This window comes from Camarhynchus parvulus, chromosome 1 (assembly GCF_901933205.1).
Source record: "Camarhynchus parvulus chromosome 1, STF_HiC, whole genome shotgun sequence".
In the NCBI taxonomy this organism is placed as follows: domain Eukaryota; kingdom Metazoa; phylum Chordata; class Aves; order Passeriformes; family Thraupidae; genus Camarhynchus; species Camarhynchus parvulus.
The window spans coordinates 62,742,669-62,767,545 of NC_044571.1; the positions used below are offsets into that span (position 1 = coordinate 62,742,669).

General features: G+C 40.2%; 1 protein-coding gene across 1 annotated transcript; it reads right to left on the reverse strand.

The window, feature by feature from the left end:
* Nucleotides 1–169: 169 nt before the first annotated feature.
* RCBTB1 (RCC1 and BTB domain containing protein 1) lies at nucleotides 170–24,877 on the reverse strand. Its single transcript, XM_030959211.1, has 12 exons — nucleotides 24,824–24,877; nucleotides 18,551–18,721; nucleotides 17,582–17,732; nucleotides 16,961–17,127; nucleotides 14,262–14,420; nucleotides 13,079–13,186; nucleotides 12,022–12,164; nucleotides 9,106–9,296; nucleotides 5,381–5,507; nucleotides 4,773–4,924; nucleotides 4,010–4,140; nucleotides 170–1,118 (listed from the first exon to the last, which is right to left on the reverse strand). The coding sequence occupies exons 2-12, from the start codon at nucleotides 18,692–18,694 to the stop codon at nucleotides 978–980; spliced, it is 1,614 nt and encodes a 537-aa protein (XP_030815071.1). The 5' UTR covers nucleotides 18,695–18,721; nucleotides 24,824–24,877; the 3' UTR covers nucleotides 170–977.

Below are 24,877 nucleotides of genomic sequence, written 5' to 3' on the forward strand. Positions count from 1 at the left end.
AGTGAAATCAGCAAGATTCATTGTATAGGGTAAGTTGGGTTTTGGCTTTATTTGTTATTTATTTGGGTTTTCCTTTGTTGTTTTGATGAAGTTTTTTAAATGAAACAACTTAGATGCTGTATGTAACACAAAAAGCTTGCGATGTTCTTCAAAATCCAAAGTTTGCTAGTGAAGAGGTACAAAAAAGTAATTTTATTACATGTAGTTTAAATTTAGACAATAATTAAAAGCAAAATCCCACCCAGCTTTCCCTTCCCCCTCTGAGGGAACCAACATAATCTGAAGTCACTGAAGAGTGGAATTATTTCCGTTAAGCATTATAAATATTGCTTGAACAGATTCCACAAAGTACACAAAACAACTTATATTAAAATATACCCAAATATAGAGATTTACTTCAAATTAGTTTTTCTAGTAACTCCTTTCTTTGAAGTCACTTGCAGAGGCTTTGAAGATACGTTATTTTTGCACACTTGAAGCACTGGATACACTTGGTTAATTACACACAGCAAATGGCCAATTCATCCACAATCATGCAAATGCAGCAAGAGATAACCATGCCATTTGCTCCTCTATAATCTCAGGGAGTTAATGATTTAAGTGACATCATTCAGTGGCTCAGGCCAGACTATTTCCCAACCCCAGACAGTAAATTGGAGATACGAGCAGGCGGCGCTAGAACGGAGATTTCCTGGGCTGGAAAGGCAAGTCCGGAACACCAGCCGGAATCCTTTGCACACTGCAGCGTTTCCTCTCTGCCTGAATCTTGAGCTGGATCCACCATCCAGGTTTGTTAAATGCAAGTGAGTATTTTGCTTGACATTTTTACAACAGTTTGCACTGAAAACATTTGTTTTCACTGTGGCCTTTCAGGTTCTGTGGTAGAAGAGACCAAGTAACACTTTCCTGGACCCACACAGTTACGTTGTAGCTGGAAAAAGAACCCCACAAACACCTCGACTTACGGCCTCATTTTTTCAGTTCTTAAAGGCTCCACATTTACTGGCTTTAGCAATAAATTCCTTTAGCAGGGGACCATCCATTTGCCAAAATGCTGTAGTTTGTGTCACTTCTGTCAAATGATTGACACAAAACTTAAAGCAGAATTCCTCTAAGTCCTAAAGAGGTGGGAAAAAACAAAAAGAAAAAATGTTATCTTTGCTTTCAATCACAGAAAATATCATTGAGGCACAAATGCCTGTTTATATTTTTTCAGCGAATTGGACAAACAGGCCCAGTGTCTCTCAGTGTTTCCCCCCAACAGTCACTATGTAAATACAACAGAAAACAATGATTCTACCCACATGTCACTATGTAAATGCAGCTACAAGAGGAAGTAACCAAAATTTGTTTCTCACTATATAGCAGCAGTCACAAAAAACAGCTTTTCTGAGCAATATATATTTTAAGTTCTCACACTTTGTTTCATCTGCATTCTCTGACAACTTTGAAACTCCAATGTAAATAGGAGATCTTGAGGTAATTATGTATAACCAAAACTGTGGATAAAAAAAAATCAGCTCTTTCACAATATGAACAAATCTATTTGTAAGGTTTTGACTTCCTTCCTGCTTCTTGAAGGGTTTAGCTAGAGCCTTCAAGTTCCATGTCCCCAGGCTCAGTGCACATGTATCCTGACTGGATAGTTTGTACAGCAAAGATTAGGCATAAGGTCATTCTGTGCATTAGAAACAGACTCTGCTACGAAGTACTTCACAGGGCTCCTGAATGTGATTCAAATGCAGTACTGGAGCACAGCAATGCTTGCAGAAACACGGATATTTGAGTTTACTTGGAAGTGACTCCCATGCAGTAATTAGAAAAGCTTCACAACCATCACTGCACCCAGGTGATGTCAGACAGAGAGAATGCCTTAAAGAGCACCAAAAAAAAGGCACAGTCCTTGTCAGTCTAAGGTTCCCCACAGAACACTTCTCACTCAGATGATTTCCAACTCCTCCTTTGAGGAGGAAATCTGCTCTGTGGTGCACATCTAAGCTGCTCTAAGGAGGATGCTGCAGCCCTGACAAAAGGGCAACTGCCCACACTGTTCTAATTTCTTTATCAGATGTTTGTAGGACTCTCTGTATGTGAGAACACACCCTTCTCTTGGCTGCTCAGCAGGCTGGGCACTGCAGGAAGGCATAACAAACTCTCTAAGCCCCGTGAGGTAGGAAAGACTGAATAATATTCATGTTTTCTCTTAAGGTCAATACTGAAACTAGAGCAACTGTGTGTGCTAGTGCCAGTTCTTGACACAACAATAATATAAAAATATATCCTGGCCTAAAACCAGGCATTCTGAAGCTGCAGATCTTGACTTGTGTGGCATCTGTGCAACAAAAAAAGACAAGCTTATTAGAACTGAACACTGACAGTTGTGGTATTTTTTAATAACAGAATTAACTAGCATTTTAAAGAAAATTACATCGTACACATTACAATATTTTGCACTGCTTTATTAAAAACTTCATATTCCAAGTCAACGCAACAGAAGCATACAATAAACAGAATTATTGTAGTATTAGTAACTCTGGAAAATCTAAAGTTCTGTATAAAAAAAAAGGCTGAGTTTCATTTGCAGATGGATGAGCTCCCAGCAAACTACTTAATACAGACTTAGGTGAATAAAGGCACAAGGTTTAGCTAAGAATTATTTTAAAAGCTACAGTGAGAAGCTAGCCCTGACCTAATTTTAGCCACTTCAGTCAGTCACCGAAAGAAACTGCAGGAGTTTCATGTCATGGAGGTATTTTTAATTAGTGAAGCAGCTTCTTTTAAGTGTTCTCTTCCAGGCACACCACCCCCCTGAGAGAACTACATCAGCCAAGCAATTCCAAGCCCCCTGCCAGCATTGCAGCATGTAAACCCAATTTTTTGTTAAAGCCCAACCCTTCAGCATCACCCATTCTCTCCTGGAAGCAGCATTGAAGCCTATGGCTCGAACTTTACTTAGGTAAGGAGCTACAGGCGTGGCAGAGTAACTGGATTTTTTACAGCCCTTACAAACAGAATCAATCACACACCTAAGACCCATCCTGCAAACCATCCCTGGAGGCTAAAATATGGGAATCTTCCTATTTTTGATGAACTTCTATCAAAGGCATCATTATTCACAGTAGGTCAGAAGCCAGGACAGACACTAACACAGCCTTTGGGTAAGGTCTATCAAACAGGCATCACACCTCAAGGCTTTGAAATAAGTTAGGGCAAGCTGCATGCCAGCTGCTGGAAGTGAAGTACAGAAAAAGTAATAAGTTGATTTACTGAGTACCAAAAAAAACTGCTTTGTAAGCATAACCAACCAATTGTAAAGTTGCCAACACAATGCACAGATACTACTGAACATAAGCAGCCAAAGCAAGCCCAGGAATACTTCCTGATTAGTTCCTAAAGCAGCATGTTAGGGATCTAGGGGTGAAGTCAGACATTCCACAGTGAGGAGGTTTCACTCCCCTCTTCACATACTGTTGCTCAGCCTTCAACATTTATAAGGCCCCTGAAGCAGTTCCTATCCTGACACTTCATTAGCATACTCTGAAAACTGGAAGTGTATCTGTACCTAACAAAACAAAAAAGCCAAGAAAACCCCACCAACCAAAAAAAAATCCCAAATGCACTCAATCCCCAACCTACCACCATGTCATCACACACAACACACAGCCTTACAATTAAGTAACTTAAAGCTTAAAAGCCTGCTTTTCATTATGTTACTTTTTGTTTAAACCTTCCCCTTTTTTCAGAGTTAGTGTTTCCATCCTCAGAAATATCTGCATACTAGTTCACCTTCCCAGTACTGGTTTATGGGGAAAAACTAAAATAAAAAAATGAGATAGAAAAACTGTATTTGCCATGAGAGGTAAGTCCAACATTCTCAAATTTCTGAAAATGGCAAATAGAATTAAATGAAAGTAAGAGAGAGCTTATATGAAAATGTAACCAGCTGCTTTTCTCCATAGTTTGTCAGGAAGCAGCCACCCATTTAAGAGATTGAACTTTAGAAGTTTACCTCTGCATCATATCTGACAGCAGCAGAGAGCAATGAAAATGCATTTTCCACAGTAATTCCTCTCTTGATAATGTGCTGACACAGTTTTTTCAGTCTATTTTCACAGTATGAAGTAGCCAAATCCAAGAGCCCTGCAATTAAAACATCATGGTATCAGTCAGTTGTAAAATTACTCATTCAACATCTGTTTCTGCTCCTGCAAATCTCTGTATCTCTATAATGTGCTTTTTCCAAGTAGGTTACTATTCAAAAATGCAGATTAAAGGCAAAGAAGGACTTTTTATTACCTCATTATGCACTCCTGTTAATCTCTATAAATATGAAGGCTGTCTTACTAGCTTGCAGACCTAGTGGCAGGCACCATAGCATGAGTAAAAAACTATTACCAATAAATGGGCTTGAATTACAGCTTGCTGTAATTGCTCTGCTGTCCAAGTTTCCTCCCCATTAGATTTACTGAGATTCTTTGACAGTATGCCAAACAGTAACTGACTCAAATTAGTAAAATATGCAAGTATTTTCACCCAGAGAAATAGTTTCTCTCCCAACCTTGACCAAATTGCTCATAGCTTACTTCTAAATACACACCACTTTTGCTGTAGTTAAGCTTGCTACAACAGCATTTTAAAGACAGCTGAATTAATCACCAGTAAAACACATTCTAGGCTAGACTAGAAGCCTGTCACTTCTAATTTTTAGTCACTTATACTGCAAGCCCTGCCCCAGTTTTTCTGGCTGTTGCCTTCTGACCCATGAGCAGTACCTATTGCATCTTCAGGCGGGAGGTCAACGCTGTCCGTGTACAAGTACTCGAGGAAGGCACGATACACAGGGTAGGAAAACTGGTCTATTTCTATCACCTCCTTCATATCCTCATTCCAGTATGACTGGAACATGGTTCTGAAGTGTTCACACCTAGGAGACAGAGACATCATCTGGAGCACTATTATACACACACACAAATGTTACATTACAGTCCCCCTGGAAACGCATATTTGGGGCACTCTGCAATACTCACAAATATTTTACTATGCCCCATCAGGGCCAGCAGTCCACATTTTGGTTCCTAACACTGTAGACTTCATTATGCATTTAAATAAAACTCTTATTTTGCCCATGCTACAGAAACACCTGTGTATACACTGCAATCACACCAACTTAACAGAATTTATTATCCCAGGAAAAGCAGGCTCAGTGAAAAATTAATGTGGACCCTCCTTTTACCATCACTTCATTTAAAGCTATTATTATACATGGATACTATCTACTACAGATTTTGGGGTACCTCCTTCCCTCTGACTGTTTTTTGCCCCTTTGATGATATCCTAAGTTTGTTCTGTACCAATAAGAGCTGTGAAACACAACCACTACCTGATTTTCAGAACAGCTTTGTGGACATGGATGTACTTTCCATCCACACGGAACTTCAGGTCTGAGGTTTCTGGGCTGTCAAACTCTTTCTTCAGAGACTCTGCTACTGTTAAAAAGTCTTCATGTTCTACAGAAAAAATTTCAAAACAAACAAAACGAGATGTTAGGAGCATCTCAGATGGAACATACACATCACTAACTAAAGCTACCAACTCAACCAAGAGTTATCAAGGAAAACAGATCTGTGTCAGAGATCCACTGGCTTAAGCAGCAAAACAGGAAGGATTAATTAATCCAACAGCATTTCCTGTTGGGAAGGACTGCTCCACAGCAGCTACAGGCAGCAGTGGTCAGCAGTTCCCATTCCATCCCATTACAGAGGCAGCACAACAGCAGGGAAGTACCTGGAGAACTCTGTCTCCATGTGGGCACTACCCACAAGATTCCCAGCCTCCAGGCAGCTCAGTGCTGGTGGTGGCTCAGCTCAGCTCTGCCCCCTGACCTGCAGAATGCTGCTAATGGGAGTCTGCAACACCCCTGAAATCCCTGGGGAAGGGGCCTGCAGCACTCCAGCCACACTGACACGGTGTGGGCTGGGCCTAAAAAGAAAACAGGTCACCACATGGTCACCTTTCTGTGCTGGCAGACTGGATACAGCCTGCAGGCTGATGAGGTCTTTGCCAGGGCTCATTAACGTGAACTATCACTGACACCAATTACTCAGTTTATGAGTCAGTTATAACAACACAAAATCCAGCAGCAGTGCTGCTGAAGGTACAACCAAGGACACAGAACCTCAGCAACTCTGGAAGTGGACTAAAGCAGAGATACCACAGTTTTCTCTATTGAGGCCTGTGGCACTGGTCTCACGGAGGTCCCATTCTGTGTGTCTCTAGAAATCGTACAGGAGTTGCAGCACAAGTTGTCTGAGGATTTTGGTAAAGCAAGGCCTCTGAAATTTCAGAAAACCTAATTTAACCCACTATTTTGATGCATCTTAGAAGTATGTTTCAAAGCACATGGCTTCTAAGAAGTGAAGCATGGAAAAGAAAAACAAATGGATTTCTACTAAATGAAATACAATTTGTCTCCTGTGTCCCACAGGACTGTACAGTGCTCATCCATAAACAATCTGCACATCACTCTTCACTGTTAGGGACACTAAATTATTTCACATGTAAGAAATACTGCTGGAACAAACTACTCAGAACTGTCAAGCCATGTCTGTGCCACAGAAGACCTTGCACTCCTCTGACTTACATGAATCACCCACAGAAACTGCATCTCCTGTGGCCCAACTAAGCAATGCTCCAATCCCTCTCCATTTGCTCATCTGATCTTTTTTTGCTAGGTCATGAGCTTAGCTTAAGCTATGCAGATCAACTTTCACTCCAAATACTTTCAGTCCTGCAAATTTGTATTTCACCACAGTCAATCCTGAGTGGCTGATTCATTTTTTTGGCAGGAACACTGTAACTGTAAGTAGAACAATAACCTTTACACAGAGTTAGCTCTCCCTAAGAAAACAAAACAACAGCAAAAAACCCAAACAAACAAAAAAAAACCATAAGAAAAAAGAAGGGTTTACTGCTATGTGATGAAAACAGGTGGGAAAGGAAAACACATATGGAAAAGGGAGATTTTAAAATGCTCACAGAATTAATTCTTTTGATTTAAATATTCAGTAAGATTGCCAGAGTAAGTGGGGAAGAATCCCCAAAGGCTAAGAGGAATTAAAGTGCAGGTAACAGAGGTCAAACACCTGGCTATACTCAGTCTGGGAATACCTCATAAAAACAAGGGACTTAAACCAGGGAGAGATGTCATTTAAACAGCTCTCACTATTAGCAAAAGGCAACAGACTGGACAAGCATGACACCTCCACAAGTGTGGAGGCAAGAGAGAGCAAGACCAGCACATATTGCAGAGGATTAGAGAACGGAGAAAGTGACAAATGGGATAAAAGCAGACTTAGATTTACTCAGGAGCAGACTGCTCAAAGTTAATCTTCTCTCTCTTTAGTATCTCTACTCAGTTCTCCCCTACAGGTGAGATGCTGTTACCTGGACCTCCACAAATGTGATAATGTGCTAAATGAGAAGTTACCACAGAGAAGCTGGGTTAGAACAGGCCAAATGCAACAGTAAAGTCTGAGAGACTTAAGTGGAGAGCGGTTACTTGGGATGTGATCCCCAAAAACAATTCCATACAGGGACTAACAAAATTAGGGTCTGTTTTCAGTATGAAAATAGATTAGATGTCCTAAGAGATCTTGAGAACTGAGGCAGCAGATGTAAGATGAAACAGCCGTATTTTTTTTGAACATGAAAACACCTTAATATTTGCCAGGAAGTGCAAGCTAAGCCCTTTATATCCTATTTGGGGTCAAATAAGAATTAGCAGCATGTGGATCAAAGAAAATCAAGCAAAAAGGTTTCAGCTTATTTGCTGGACACAGAGACAGCATCCCCCAGAGTAATCCAAGGCAGTATAAGAAGAGAGTTCCAACAGAAAAAGCAATTATATGAGAGTCTTGTTTCACAGGGACTATTATTTACAAGTCTGCCCATCCTTAAGGATAGTCAAACTAAATATACTTGAGACAAATCATCTCATGACATGAAAACTTGGAATTCTGTTATTTTCAAAACAAGAAAACATAGGGGAGAGATTTGCTCCTAGAAGGGCAAATACTAAAGAGGAGAAACTACAGATGACATTTAAACTCCAAGGTTGTTAGATACCAAAAAACAAGTCTCGGGAATAATCTTCCAAGCAGGAATAGTTTTAAGAGGAAAAAATCCCCAAAGTTTTGTTAAATGACTCAGGATTCTTCCCTGGACCTGGAGTTCAAACAACACAAACATAAGAAATACACTGTGAAAAATGCGTATTTTGTGATTGGCTTTTTGCAAATATTAAAATGAATGTTATATGTGTTGTGTTGGAAAGTAATGCTGTATTAATTCTCTTAAGTAGTGTGTTAAATATAGTTTTAGGTTATAAAAAAAGTTAAAATAGAAGCTATGCTATGTAGGATACTTTTTTTAAAGAAAGGACTCGCAGTGAGATAGCAGCCACAGGACGCCTAAATCTTTTGGAGAAAAAGAATTTATTGTTCCTTTATCAGAAGAAACGAACTTCTTCCCACCTCGAAGGCGCTGTTAGGATTCAGAGGAAGAAGCTGACGATGACCAGACAGAATCCTGTATTTGAATGGAATTTATGCATCATGTATGAGGTGTATGAACATGCAACAGGCTGTTGTTTTTAGGGGTTAATCCTTTGTTAACGGGGGTCCTTTTTCAGGCTTGTGCTGCCCAGAAAAACGTACCTGAATGTCCATAACTCTTTGTGTCTATTGCCTCATATTGTCCTAATTCAAATTGTCCAAATTATTATTACTCTAATTGCATTACTATTTTTATAACCATTTTATTACTATTAAACTTCTAAAATTTAAAAAACAAGTGATTGGCGTTTTTCACACACAATACTCATCGTGCAATGGTAAAAACAGGGCTTGCTTTGGACATACACTGGCAAACAATCTTGTTACCTTTACCCTGGATCCCCAGCTGCTGAAATAGCAGAAGGAAGCAGAAGGAAGAAACAACTAGCCACTGAGTTGCCAAGCTTCCCTCCTTGTAACACGAGGCTGCCAGGGAAGCAGCATGCTGTGCTAATCACAAATGGACCCAGGGGCTGCGGGAGGTGGAGCTCACCTACGGAGAGCAGGCGCCACATGACGGCGGGGGTGGCGAAGCAGGCGAACACATCGTCGGTGCAGGCGAAGTGGGTGAGGTGCGGGAAGGTGACGGACTGGCCCCGGCACTGCCCCCACATGTACACCTGGCCGCTCTGCGTCTTGGCCGCCGACGTGTGCGCCGAGTGGCAGGCGGCGATCTCCACCACCCTGCGGGCACAAGGAACACTGTGAGGCACTCGCAGGACTTCCCAAAGGCCTCACCAAAACAACAGCCAGTCACACTACGCAGCAACATTCCTGCAGAAATGTGATACTGCTTGAATGGGTATTAAAAAACCCCACAATTACATTTTCAGGTTGTACATTTTATTATAATCAGATATTGCTTTAGCTATGTCATTCTTATCAACTGACTTTCCTCCTATTTTTTCATAACCATGGAAAAGGGGATGAAGAAAAAACAAGTTTTGTTTTTTCCCCCCTTAAAACCACCACACATCAGAAACTTATTCTCAAGAAGAAATTTCTTCTACCTCCTTTTCATTTGACTTTTGTAGGTTGACAGAAATCTGACCCACTGCCTGTACTTCAGACTTCTTATTTTGCTCTTAAGCTTACTTTCCTCAACACTGAAATTCAACATGAAACACAGTGCTTCATTTGAGGGGCATGAATTCTTTAAGAGCTATGGTTGTTTTTAAATAAAGTCTACACAGTCCTTTCACCCACCTCACACAGTTTTTTAAAATACTAAAGCTGCTGATGCTCACTTATCTATCCTGTTCTCCCGTTGCTCAGGCAATCCCTAGATTCTTATCTGAAACATTCAAGAACTGAGAAGGAACACAATTCCAATTAAAACACCACAAAGACATCGCCAGAGTTTCTGTGCATGTGATAAGTAAAACAGGGAGGGTTCCCAAGTTCAAAATAAAAGCTATGCTTTCCTGTTTTTTCTCTGTGGTAAAAAACACATCAGAGGATTTCATGCTTTTGTGCCAGAAACGCATCAACCAGGATAAACAAATATCTTTCCAAACAATCTAAGAATACACACACAAAAATGTGTGTTCCTTTACAGAACAATGCCCATGAAGAGTTAGATTTTTAGGCAAAACCAGAAAGTTTTAGCACAACATTCATATTTGAAGTGCAAAAATTATTTCAAGATGAAACTCAATGAATCTACATCACTTTCAGCATACGTATCAATAATTTCTGGCAGAAAGAAAACTCATTGGTTGTTTTACACTGCTGTCAACTTATGAACCTCTATGCAACATCTCTGCAAGACATATCATAGAGTATTTATTTCAGGGACAACTTACTTTTTATCACAGCTAAACTACTTCCCTCTCTCCAAACCTTCTTTTCTTAGCAGAACAGATTCTTCTTTTTACAGATTATACTACACTTCAGCAGTACAGCAGAACATGTACTAAAGCACACCTATGGTACACATACTTACAGTACATGTACAGGGTAACATGTTAACCATGCATTTAACACCAAAATTCAGGAAGATGACCTTCACAGCTGTTCCTCTGAGCTAACACAAAATGAAGTCTAAATCTGTATACGCAACATTTTTCAAGACAGCAGCAAATGGAACCTCCTAAGTAACTGCTGCCAGCATTAAATATAAATGACAAAAGAATTACATAAACTAAAAGATCAGGAGCAGCAGTAATGTGTTTCATGGTAAATGACAGCTCACACACTTTTAGCACTGTTTCCAAGGAAGCCAAGTCAAGCAAGATGAGTAAGTTCAAGTGACTTATCTCTCCCTTAGATCCCAAGCACAACTTCTATGGTGTTTCTCCCCCTCCTTCATCCATTGAACAAATGCCAGCTTTTTTATAACCCCATGCTTGAGTTCACATACTGTTCTAAATGCAATAGTTCCCCTTAGTTTACTCATGAAATAAATCACTAACAAAACTAAGTTGATTGATCTGCAAATGTACACATTTCTCTTTCACTGCTTTTTAAAGAACATTTCATTTTCCTTTGCAGACAAACCAGTCCACTTCAGTGGGTTTTATTGTGATAGTTCCATTCTTCTTTCTCTGACACCCATTTTTAAGATCTTAAACATTCTCAATACTGTGAAGCTTTAACTTCAAGTGTGAGAAACAACAAAAAATAGGAATGACTTCCCAAATGGGGGAGAAAAACAAAGCAGAAGTGTTTCCTAGTTAAGAGGAGACTGCAAATTAAGAGATCTATAGACCAAGACAAGATACATTAATGCGCCCAGAAAACACACAAGGGCCCAGAGAATGGGACTGAGGTCCACAATTGTAGGTGAGCAGCAAATGAGCTAGCCCCAAATATGAGGATGATGAAAGGGTGATGAAAGAGGACTGAGAAGGGTTAATTTCATTCTTTTATGAGTCCAGGAAACTAAAAAACTACAAACTACTAACTGGTACAAGTAATAAAAATGGGTGCTAACTGTTCTTAGCTCAAGCAACCTTGCAAATTTAGTTCTGTTATCATGGTGAACTATTTAAAACCTCTCAAAAATTGTTTTTCTTCACATGTCACTTCTTGCAAAGGTGGTGTTTCCTTTCTCCCCACTTTTTCTTTTTTTCTTTTTTTTAACGTAGGCCTCAATTCATGGCTTGGCTTATTGATTTCATAGCTCCAGTTTTAAGCAAAGGATATACAGAATATATCCAGAATAGCATAACACTTATTCATTCATTATCTTTCAGTATCAGGTATGTTTGTGTTCAATAACCATTACAGACGGCAAAAGCACTCAGTGCTCATTGTAAACACTAAGTTACCATCCTTTCCCATATTTTTAACATCAGCAACAGAAAAACAATCCACCAAGCCCTACACATGCATGCTTCCAGTGCTAGAGACTGCATAACACATGCTCAGACTTCTATCAACCCAGAAAGAGCTTGAGCAAGATTACCTTTCTTTTTCCATCATGATCTGCACAGGGCTGAGCTGGTTACTTTTATTGCCAGTCCCCAGCTGCCCGTAAGTGTTAGCTCCCCAGGCATAGAGCAAGCCCTCATCTGTTAGTGCTAGAGTGTGCGCATAGCCACAGGCAATCTGTAAGTAAATGTATATAGCGTTACTCCTGAACCAAACACAATGAGAAACAAAATATCGCACACATTATTATGGTAAGTATCTCAGGCACTCTGCACCCAGCCCCACAATGTGATACTTCTCAGTACAGGCAGCTAACACAAGGTATGTTGGCTGTAGGTACTGCAAAAGTCCCAGCTTCATTAATTGCATTGGCTGCTCCCAAGTAACTTACTGCACACTACAAGTCTCCCTAGGTGCTACCTGCTTTCTTTTCACATGAGGAACGTGGAACTTCATCACATCTTGCAATGCTCTGAAAGTATTTCAGAGCTGGATTATTCTGAATACAGTATGAGTATTCTGTAATGAGGAGAGCTGCAGTTCAACAGCCAACAACTCCTCAATCCAACTCACCACATTCAACTCTACAGAACCTTCCCAAAAAGCCAGGAAATCCCAAATTTTAGTTTAATTCTCTAGCTAGAAAAAAAAAAATAAACCCAACCCAAATCCAAACAAACCAAACTAAACCCAATCACCAAACAATCAAACCCACCCCCATGTCTCATCTTTCCTCTCCCCTTGCTTCTAAAGGACTAATTAGAATACTTTGAACAAATCTGAACATCTGATTCGCCTTGTCTTTGACTATCACATTTCATTTAACTTTGTAACAAATGTGCAATTTGTAACCACTGCATAATTCACTAGTAGTTACAGAAGCTAACTTTAAACCTTTCCAAGCATTTACCAAAGCAAGTACTTCACAGCTTACTTGCAGGTTGTATAAGCAAAATATAATTCATTGTAGCTTAAGAAAAAAATTCAGCATTGGAAGTAGTGAAATCTAGAAGCAGGTATAATACTCCAAGGAGAGGTTTCCAGCAGAAGGCAGCAGCAGGAATGCACTTTCACTTCCACACTGGGCATACCTGGAGCACACAGACGCTGTGCAGCGCTGCCACTCTGCACGGGGTCAGCTGGTTCCCGTTGTTCCCCAGCCCGAGCTGCCCATTGCCATTGTAACCCCAGCCATAAACCTGAGTGCACAAGGAAAACAAAATTAAGCCACTCTTCACCAGGAGTACAGAGCACTTAAGACCTAGTATCAAGCACAAGCCAAGAAAAGTACTTATTATTAAAAAATTGTGCGCTATCTGAAGAGCAATACAGAGAAGGCTGAAAGATATTAAGTAAACTGCAATGACTTACTGCACTCAACTTCTCCACCTTGCATTTACCTTTTAAAGAAGCTAAAAAACATGTCTTAGAAGTACCAGGAATTCGGCAATAAACTCACACTACACCAAAATCTCTCCCATAGCATCAACACTTTGACTTTTACACCATTCTTTCCCTTATTACTTTTCCTTTTTTTTTAAGTTATTCTGATGAACTGATCAGTTTAAATGGAAGTCCCCAGTTTATCTCTAATTCTCCCTTTAGTTTTGTTACAGTGGACACACCATGACATACATAAGGACAATGAAAACCCCTCTCAGCTTTAGGGACTTTGCAGTCCTTCCATTCACAAGGAGATATTACCCTCTGTTTGGTGAAATGAAGTAAAATAGAGGTCACAGTTCAAACCTAAAAACAAGACAGCACCATAAACTTATGTCAAATGGAACAGTTGCACAACGGGAGGGCAATGTTTAAAAAAATGTTTTGGGTTTGTTGCTGGTAATTAAGCAATGTCTTTAAAAAACAGGATCAGCCAATGTATCCTTGCAGAAAAATGAACTGTTTGATTGTGCACGTTTTAAAGAAATAGACTAATTTAATGAATTAAAAGAATTTAACACAATTTATGTTAAGTAATCTCTTGCAACATGAAGACAGACATGGTTAATACAGCTGTTCAAATTCTTGCAGTTGCAGACTTGGTAAGAATTGTGCTCCCAATACAGTCTTTGCCATAAGAAGGAATATTGAAAGACTGCATCTCCAGTCACTTGCAGTGTTTTCCTGCAGCTGGCTCACAGAAGTTGTCAGGACAACTCTGGCAATAACAGCCCTAACCTGAGCACTCCCTGCCAGCATTTCTCCATATTCAGACACCAGCTTGGTGGATTCAAGTAACAGAGAATGAGGGAATGCAGCAGCAGCACTTACCTCACCATTGTTTACTACAGCCATGGAGGAGGTCTGGCCACAAGCAATGCCAACCACAATTTTGCCCTGCAAGCAGTTGGAAACTCTGCGAGGAGTTGGCTGGTTGGCTGTAGATCCAGATCCAACTTGACCGCAGTTATTGTAGCCCCAAGCGTACAGCTGTCCATAAAAACAAACAAACAAAGCCACACAGTTTAAAGCTTAATAATAGCAATGATAGCAATAGATAATCTTCCCACAGGCAGCCCCAGATTGGGTAAACTATCCTACTTAACAGGCTAAAATGCTTAAAGTTCATTTTCATGAATGAAAATTATAAACAGCATTAGGACTCATTTAACAAATAAGAATATAGCACTTTTCCAGCTTATTGCAAAAGAACAGCATCTGACTAAAACAGAAAATGAAGACAACGTAGCTCCGTATTAAAGACAAAGACCATAGTGATTGTCTTTATCATTTCATTATCTTGAAAAAGGAATGCAAGCCAGAACATAATTTGTTTCCCAGACACACTTTAATTCCCCAGTTTAGAGCTATGTAGTTTTCTTCAAAGAACTCTAAACCAGGTTTATTGCTGGACACTCATCATACCTCTTCTGCATCTTTCAAGAGCTGTGAAAGAGCAGGGTTTTGTCAGTTTGTGTTTCACAGTAGCATTAACAAAAAAATCCACAATTTCTGTCAGTTTAAAGTTTCTTGGGGCAAGCTAGTACTAATACAAGCAAAAATATGAGTTCCTTTTATCTGAAAGTCAAAACGACAGGGAAGCAGTTTGGTATAAAAACATTATAACTCCATGGTTTTGGTGCCTCCAATTTTTATTATATGTATACATGCCCACAGCTTGGCATAAAACTGTTTCTGAGGGTTCATTCTCTGGTGCCTCATCCAGTTCAAAACTCCGGCCTCTTGGAAACACCTTCCACAGACATGCCTGGCAGTACAAGCACAATGACAGGTACCCTTGTGAGAAGCCTACACATCCTTTGGTGCCAGAAGCTGGCTGTTTACTGCAACACCAAACCAAGAGTCATTAAAAGTCATTAAAAACTAACACCTCCATCAGCAGCAAAAAAAAAAAACCCAACCAAAGACAAGAACAAAAGACCTCCCACCAACATAACTCATTTACAATGAACAACATGAAAAAAAAGAATCAGTCCTTTGCTTTTTGTTACTTCTAAATGCTGGATCTTTGATTCCTACTGAATATTTGAAGATGTCTTAGAAAATATTTAGGTAGAGAATCTCAGAAGGTAGATCAAAATCCCAAAGAACATGCCAGAGAAGCATGAATGTTTGCATTCCTTTCATTCTATCATTAAAATACTTCTTTTTTAAATTTGTACTGCATTAAAACTGCACTGAACCATACCAACCAATTATGCCAGGTATTTCCACAAATACTTCCAACTTCAATGTCTCCCTGAGGTTTCAGGTTTATTAGGACACAAGGGGGCTGGCAGCCAAATCTTTCTATAAAGCTGCTTAACACATTTTGCTGCTTTCAGTGCACTCAGTTCTGGTAAAAGCTCGGAGCACAAACCGAGGCTTACCAGGGATGTGCAAGGCACACCAGGGATGGATTTAAAGTACATTAATGAGCCACACTGGCAAGCCAGCTGCAAACACCAGCTCCATGGTCAACACAAAGAAATTTCCCTGCTTCCACTGAGATTTCAAGCATGTCACATTTATGACAAGAAACAGCATGGCCTGCACAGGCAGCTACCACACAGCAGCTGGCACCTCTAGTGTAAGTAGTGCATGAATGTCCTCTCCTTCCTGCATGCTCACCAAGTTTTATAGTTTAACCAAATCAAACATGACAGCACAAAATCTTTCCTAAGTGTAGGCTCTTCTTTCAGACCACTTAACCCAATCTCTCTTTCCTACCCTTAAAATACTTGGTATTACTGTTGCACTATTAATCCATACTGGGCCACAACACAGACATGCTGAGATTACCAGGATGAGAAGAGCTGTAGTTTCCCTTTTCACTGTCAAAAGGTTTTAAAATTAGAGCTTTTCTTTTGTTAGGGCACAGCTGAAACCAGATTTTCCACTGTGCATACATTGGTCAAATCTGCATAACTGGAAACTAATTGGATGTGTTTCCCACAACACATAGCCTGAAGCCTGAAACAAACAGCATGAGCAGACTTGGATATAAACCAAGTGCTCTTTCATTAGCTACACAACAAGGTATTCTGAGGTGTGCAGAGCAACATTCTTCTGCAGTACCAGTATGGAAATGCAAGAACACTTCTACAAGAAAAAGACTAAAAATTCTAACCCAGTAAATACAAATTCAACACATCCCCTAACTAAGAGAACTGCAAGCAAATAAATTATATTTTGCAACTCACAAACCATTATTTCACCCCTAAGGGGCACATCTTTCCAGTCTCACCCCTGTGAGAGAGACAAAAGTTTACTAAGTTGTATTTCCCTTGTTCTGGGGTTGCCTTTTTTTGGCAAGGGGGGGTTAGTAATTTGGTTTTGGGGTGGTTTTTTCTTGTTGTTGTTGTTTTCAAGTCTGCTCTGAAGAAAAGGACATCCTATTTTGAGATAGCAAGAGAAAAGATTATATTTGTAATTACACTATAGAAACAGACAGAAGTTCAAACTACAAGGTCACCTCCACTATTCACTTCAACGAGGAGATTAAGAGATTTGAACAGGTTTCAACTTACATCCCCATCCAATGAGAGTGCCATGGAATGATGAGAGCCACAAGCTACTTCCACCACTTTCTTTATTAAGAGATTTGTGCAAACTTGAACAGGAGTAATGCCCTGATTGGTTGTGCCATTTCCAAGTTGGCTGTAACCATTATGTCCCCAAGCATACACTTCACCATCTGCAAAAATATTTGCGATGAGAACCACTAAAAATTCCAGGGAGGTTAAGACAGAATTTTAAGAAATTAGCAAATACCAACAGGGAATTGAAAGGATATTAACAAAAAGTGAAACTATTATAAGAATCATCTGTATGCTAGAAAATTACATCCTTTGTTTTATATTTGTCTGTCACAGCATATCCTCTAGATTGTGGAAATACATGGAAGTGCACAGGTAAGACAAAGTATGTCATAAGTGACAGTGTAAAATGCTCCAGCCTCAACATAGTGGAAATGGAAACTTTAGCAATTACAAAATCCATTTACTTCCACTTAAGACCAACAAGAACCTCTTAGTGTACGTTAGCCAGTTAACAAGTTAATACAATTACACTATAATCCATTCCTGTTAAATGCAAGTTTAGCTTAAAATCTCTAACTTATGTTTCTATACTAAATATTACTTTTCTACCTTCAGTACAAAGAACAACATGGGGTCCACTTCCATAACTGAGACTGGAGATCTTCTTTCCACATAAGGCTTCCAATTTCTTTGGTACTATTGTGCTCTGATTATCTCCAGTTCCCAAACAATTACTGCAATTCAGTCCAAAAACAAATACCTGGAAAAAAAAAGAATACTCACTTCAAATGTATTATACTCAATTATGCACAGATGTGTAATACTCAGGTCTTCATTAACTGAGGACAGAGTTTCACCTTGGACCTCCAGGGGCCAGAGACATCCCACATGGAAATTAACAACCTCAAGAGACTGCACAAGGGCACTCTGGATGTTAAACTGACGAGTCTGAATTATAAAGATTTGTACAGTCCTGGAAGTTAGGCTTTTTATTTTCAGGAACTGCACCATAACAAGTGGAAAGAAAGTGGAAGCCACCACCTTCTTTTAAAAGCAGTTTGTAAATAGCAAATAAAGCATAAGCATGTAAAGAGCTATATTGTGGGAGGCTCATCCTACAGGCACTATGGATAGGACTTTGGGGGAAAAAAATCCTTCTCTACCCAGTCTTACAAGAAACCTTCCCATTAATACATCCCAGAACACCTGTCTCATTTTCTTTGAGCAGCACTATGCTAACACATAGTGAGTTTATGAATCATTAAAATCTACAGATAATCTTTCACAGTATTTTTTACTTAGCAAGCCATAACCTCATTTTCTATCTTCATACCTGTTTGCACTTAACTTCAAGCTACCACACCTTCTTTTAAATTCTGCCTGTCTTCCAAAGTGCATATAATCCATCCTGGCCTTTGCCATGCGAAAGTTTTCTAAACAGTCCATTTATATTATCCCCACACAAAACTTAAAAAAAAATTCAAACATTATATCCACCACATTTTAGCTTTCACGTAATGCTTTTAAGAAGCTATTAATCTACAAGCATTCTGAAACCAGCTACTTGTGGCAGCTCACCTCGTCATTGTGCGTGATGTAAATGGCTTCATTGGCAGACGTCCCGAACACACACGCTTTCCGAATGGAAGCAATTTCTTGGGGGGAAAGTAAGGTAAATATTGGCCACTTGCCTACATCCACCATGATGCTGCTGTGTGTCATGACGCCTCTACAAGCAAGAGGACATTGCTGCAACAAAAAAAAAACAAACCAAAAAGCTAATTAAAAAGAGTATTTTGCACTTTCATTAACAGACAGTAAGGGAAATTCCTTTACGTGGAGAAAAGACAGGTAACTCTGAAAGTAAATATTCTATTCTGTATGAAATATGTAATTGTATTTCCATGTATTTAGGTGAACAAAAAGCTAGTCACTGGAAAAACAAGTTGTTTGCTTAACAGGGTATTTAAGTAAACTATATTCAATAGGGCTAAACATTTGCTCTTTAACAAGCAAACTTATTAAAAATTTGTGATCTAGCAAATATCCACTGGTGGCAGAGTGGAATTCCGAGGGAATTTTCAAAGGGGATTTCAGCTGCAATTCTAATTTATAAAATTTTCACTTGTATTTTTTTTTGTTATCTTACAAGTCATAAATGCCACGTAAGCAAGCAATTGCTACATATGTGAAACATGCAAATAAAAATAAGGCTGGGGCTGTTGTGAACATGACCCAAATCTGCCATCTCTTGTGTAATCAAAAGCTGTTATGGTCAAAAAAATATTTGTGAGAGCAGGAAAGCATGAGCTTGTGCAATTAGGCAGTGAAACACATCTGAGAACAGCAATTAAGTAAAATTGCCATAATCTGCTACTTAGAAACCAGGTGGATCACATTAACAGCTGGAAACATGACAGGGTATAGAGATGTTTGCCAATGAAAACAAACATATAGAACCCATTCTTCTCCAGTGCTCCCTCTTCCCAATTTCCCCAGGATGACTGCAGCAGCTCAGGAGCAAAGCTGACAGCACAAACACCCAGAGCTCATTGAGGCACTCAACCCTGCACATCACATCGCTCACACCCTGAAGGGACTCTGCTGCTTACAATCTATGATCCATGCCCAGGGCTGTCAGCAAGTTCTGGGAAATGTGGAGAGCATTAGGTGAAGAACTCCACAGAATGTCAGTGACAAGACAAATCACCATAAAATAGTAAAAACCAAGGAGGCAGGGAATTGTTCCATGGGTAAGAATTGCAGTCTCTACCCAGATGCCATCCTCTCATCAACACTTAGTTCTTTCCTTTCCATTTGTTTGCTACAGTGCAACCCAATCCCCCTATTCTTTGCTTTGCTGCTTTCAAGTCAGGCTACCTCCTGATGGTGCCTGGGTACCAGGTATGGATAACAGTGAGAACACAAGACAGCCTCTCTGCTCTTCTTCTGATGCTTGGTTCTCAAACTGGGCTGACACCCAAGACTGGGCTTCAGAAAGCCATTTAACAACAGCAGTCAATTGCTATTCAGTGCAGATGTTTCTTGGAAGAAGGGAATTAAAAAAACAGCAATAACAACAATTAAAAAATTAATTTTGAGACACACAGAGGTCACTGTGGAATTATGTCCATTAAAAAAATAGCCTAACACAAAACCCAAGCAGAGTTGCTTCCTTATTAGATTTCATAACTTTGATCCAATAAACCCTGCTCTGCTCTACAGGCACCTCTCTTACTAAGAGCCTGACTTAACTTTCCATTTCACATTTGAAGCAGATCTTGAAAACACCTGAAATCTCCAGATGGCAAATGCATAATAGATTTATTTGTAGAATAGTTTTTGTTGGTTTTTTTTTTTGCAAGTCTACCTAATGGCAAGGCATAGCACATTCTACACAGCTAAACAGGTTTGGATGCATTTAAGCCTTCTTAATTTCTTTCTAGTGCAGTTACAAGCACAGGCTAGTTAGTTGCTAAGATTTGTCACCTCACCTTGGCAAGTCTTTTAACATATGACACTATCAATCAATTAAAACAAGGCAGCAATTACTTGTTCTTTCGAGCAGACCAAGGAAGTGTCCCTTCTGACTTCACCTATTTAACTTGCCTCATATAATATACAACTGCCAAAGCACAAACTTGTCAACCTGGATTTTAAGAAAACTATTTTCTACACTGAAGTAATTTTCAACATAACCTGTGAAGACAGGAAGACAAGGTGATATTTTGCCAGAGAATATCCTAGCCAATTGACAAGCTTTACAGCACCCAGAGAACCTACTCTACTCTAAAAGTAAAAAGTGTAATATGTGTTGCCTTTTCTCTCCCTTGCTGATCTGTGCACTAGGTCTCCAATCTATTTGACTTCTTTCTCTTTGGCTCTGTATGACTCAGATAATCACTGCTCTCTGACAAAACCTTTCCAAGCACTTCCAAAACTTATGCAAGTTATGCTGCACTTCCCACACCTCACAGCTCAACCTGACATCTTGTCAAATTAATACTGATAGATAAAAGCTTTCAAGCAGGAGACTTCCCAAATTGGAGATACAAGCAATTAACTCCATCCACAGGTGAAGATCCTTACAATTGTTAACAGGTGTTAACATTGCTTTTCCCAAAACCACACTGTATATTTTCAGCCATTTCAGCTGTTACTACAATTCTACAGTTATTTCAGGGGTTTTCCTCAAAAGGTTCTTAAGCACAATTCATCTGCCACTGGCAAGCTTGTTTCTTTAATAAATCTCAATCCTAAATTCTATCCAGGATTTAGCAACCAATGAAGGTTCACAAAAATCCTTAAACCAAACGAACAACAAAAAACACTCACTTGCCTTTTATGTAATATGTACTGTTTCTCCTCAAAGACACACTTTTCCCTTATCTTGAAATATTAACTACTGTCCTTAGATTCTGCTGTTTGCTGGAGTACCTATCATCACTGGCTTTCAATATTTCTATGGTAGCAACAGCAGCTGTTTTCCTTTATCCTTTTGTCTAAGAGAAATTACATATAAACCTGAAAGTTCTGGGCCTTATACACTGACTACTGTTTCTTAACTGTAATTGTGCATAGAAAACTGATTTAACTATTTATTCTTCATTTTCCACAGAAAATAAATGCTCCACCTAGGCAGAAGCACCACCTTTTTCTCTCTAAAAACAGATTCCTTAACAACCCCAGCCAATTTCCTAGGTGCCCAATAAAAGTTCTGGCAGTCACAGGAAGGAAAAACAATCTACTAGTGAGGAAGAAAGTATTTGAGAAATCTATTTTTAAATGTAGGACTGTAAATGGAGGTATCAGTAAAGTCACCCAGTGTTAATCAAAACTGAAACCAAACTGATTCTAGCATCCTGTAGGACATACAGCACACTTCCCAAAAGAGCAGATGCTCTGTGATACCATGACTGACCCTCACACCAAGCACATGCTTCATCCGTGCACAACATTTGTCTGAATCTGGCGGGGACAGTGGAAAGTTTCTTCTGGGCAAATCCTTGCCACGGAAGGCTGATGATCCAGGAGACTCCAGACATGGCACCACAAGCAGCAGCACAAAGAAACGCAGCGTCCTTCCCTCACCCTTCCTGCAGAGTGTCAGTCCCACACCTAAGGTTATTTACTTTTCTTGACAGGACCCTGCTACATCACACACCGTGCAAGGGCTGCACTTCTGCTGAGAAGTTTGTAAGGGCAAATGTGCCAGATGGAGCCCCAAGCAGCCAAGGTACTTTAATCTGCATGCTAATAGCTCTCTCAATATATTAGCTTCAGGCTATTGCTCTGATTCTGTGTGCAACAAAGCAACAGCAGCAGCTCTGAGGAGTATCCCGTCATATATCAACACTCAGATCTTAAGTTAATTGCAAATAAAAACCTTATGAGTATAAAACCCCTGAGCTTAAACTGGTTGCCCAAATTGCTTTTAGAAACACTGCATGCCACCTTTCAACTGTTAATTTCTGCTGCATGATGCAGAGATAAACAATTATACAGCACAAAGCTTTACTTCTGCTGCAAAATGAACCAGCAGAGGGAGTTTATATCAACAACACCCCTTCTCACGGCTCTGACATCTCCAAAATGATCCAACAACCTCAGTATCCAAACAGAAACAAATCACTCCTGGAATTTCACTCGGGCTAAAAATAAGTAAAAAGGGCGACTTGTAAAAGAAAGGAAACTGAACTGGCCACATATTGTGATGAAAAAGAAATTGACCTCAGGGTAAGCACCAACATTAAGGGAAAAACATTTACATCTGCTCACAATTTAAAAAAGCCACACACTTTTGGAGTCATAGGCACCTCAAAAATTCTGTGTTAATCTGCTGCCTACGCATTCATCTCCTCAGTAATTTGCTTACTAAATAAAAAGCCTGCAAGCCGATTCACAGTGGCACATGAAAGACAAACATGAATCCTGCCTTAAAAAAAAAGGCAGCGTTTACAAAATGCTTTGTTAAAATTATTTTAGATACTGTTCCACAGAGTTTATAGTTCAGCTAAATAAATCCACGCTGGATAGAACAATAGCCTAACACAACATCCTACCGGGAAAACAGTACCAATTGTCCTCGGGACAAAAAAACTACAGTTAACTCCTCAAAGATTATCCCCTTATTTGCAAAGGCTGCTGGAACACAATCACACGTTTGTTTGTTTCACTCCCTCCTCAGGCTCCAATGTCGCAGCTTATTCCAGCTAAGCAGACCTACTCCTGCACAGAAAAACTGCAGGCTCAGGCCTTCATTTCTCCTAATTGCCTTTGGGAATTATGAACAGCAGTGAGAACACAAAAGCTGGGATATCTGGTTTTAGAAAAACACAGAGTGACTGGCACACTTAATCCCTTTTTAATTTAAGTACACCTTAACCAAGGAATTATCAAATCCTTCACGTCACACCCATCTTCCCCCGGTCTACATTTGCTTTTTTTGATTTCATATTTTGGCACTGAGAAGGAATAGAGAAACCATATACTATCATTATATTAACAATACTATTGATGTTAAGTAGATGTATGAACCAAGGGATGCTACTGAGCCATTCTCCCTGCCAGTGAAGAGACTTGCGCTCCCTGAAAACGTGCGCCTTAACTTATTTTCCTTGGACCTTACAGGAAGCAAAATTTCTATGGTGAAACTCATGTGTTCCAAACCTCTACACAATTTATTTTCAGATGCCCTCAATGAGCCACACAGGGGAGGCAAGAACTGCTGATCCAAGGGCTGACAACCAGACCTCCTGTTTGCTTTGAGCAGCCAGCTGAGAGAGGTAAGCAAGCAAAAAGCACCACCATGCACGTCAATGCCACTGAACGTGACTGCTTTAGCCACAGGAAACCATCCTTATGAGGATGACAGTCATCCGCCCACCATAACAAACCTCCAATTACAAAACTGTAATTACAACCACACTTTGCCTTATTTTCTTTTTTTCCCCCTACGCTAAACCATTAGTGCAACGTATCAAATCCATTCACTGAAGACATTTTCTAAAGCAATGCCTGTCTTCCAATCTGACACAGAGAGATAAGCGTTCAAGAGGAATCATTCACATTAAAGCAACTAAAGAATGAATGCATCTTTCCAAACAGCTTCTAAAGTTTTTCCAAAAATACTCTGTGCTCCAAGCACATTTCCATTTATGATGTCTTGTACCCTCTTAATCCCACCCCTTGTCGGAACGATTAAAGCCCATTTTACCTTCCGTCAGTAGAGGACAGCACAAACGGGTCACTTGAACTTTCTAAATCAGAACCCTGCAAGTTCCTTATAAAACAGGCAAATATTCCTTTAGCGTTAATTTACAAGAGTTTTCTAAACTGAAACTCTGCAAGTTCCTTTAAAAACACAACAAAGCACAGCAAAGCAAATCCCCCTTCAGCTTAGAAGAAGCGCGTTAAAAACCCGAATAAACGCTGCAACTATTCATAGAAAGCAGGGCAAGGAAGAACAAAAAGCGTTGAGTTTTTCCTGCCCCTGGGTTGTTTGTTTTTTTCCCGACCAGCCGGGTACCTCGAAGCCGGCGACAAAAGGGAAGGATAAACCGCAACACCACGAGCCAGGAAAATAAAAGTGAAAAAAATCAGTAAGACCACACAGGGTTAAAGACGTGCAGTAGGAGACTTCCAGAGGGCTGTGGGGGAAACTGGCTGGCGGCGAGACAGACGCGGGTGAGGGTCCCCACCCCAGCCCTGCTGCGGCGACAAGGACCCTCTCCCTCCCTCCGCTCCTCGCTCTCCCACTCCGCACGGGCACCGCCACCCTCGCAGCCCCGGTGCCCGCCCGCTGCCCGCGGCGCGCTAACGGGACGGCGCGGGGCGGGCGCTGCTCCTCACCCGGTGCCCGCGGCGGCTCCCGGCGGGCTCCCGGCGGGCTCCCCGCGCCCGCTC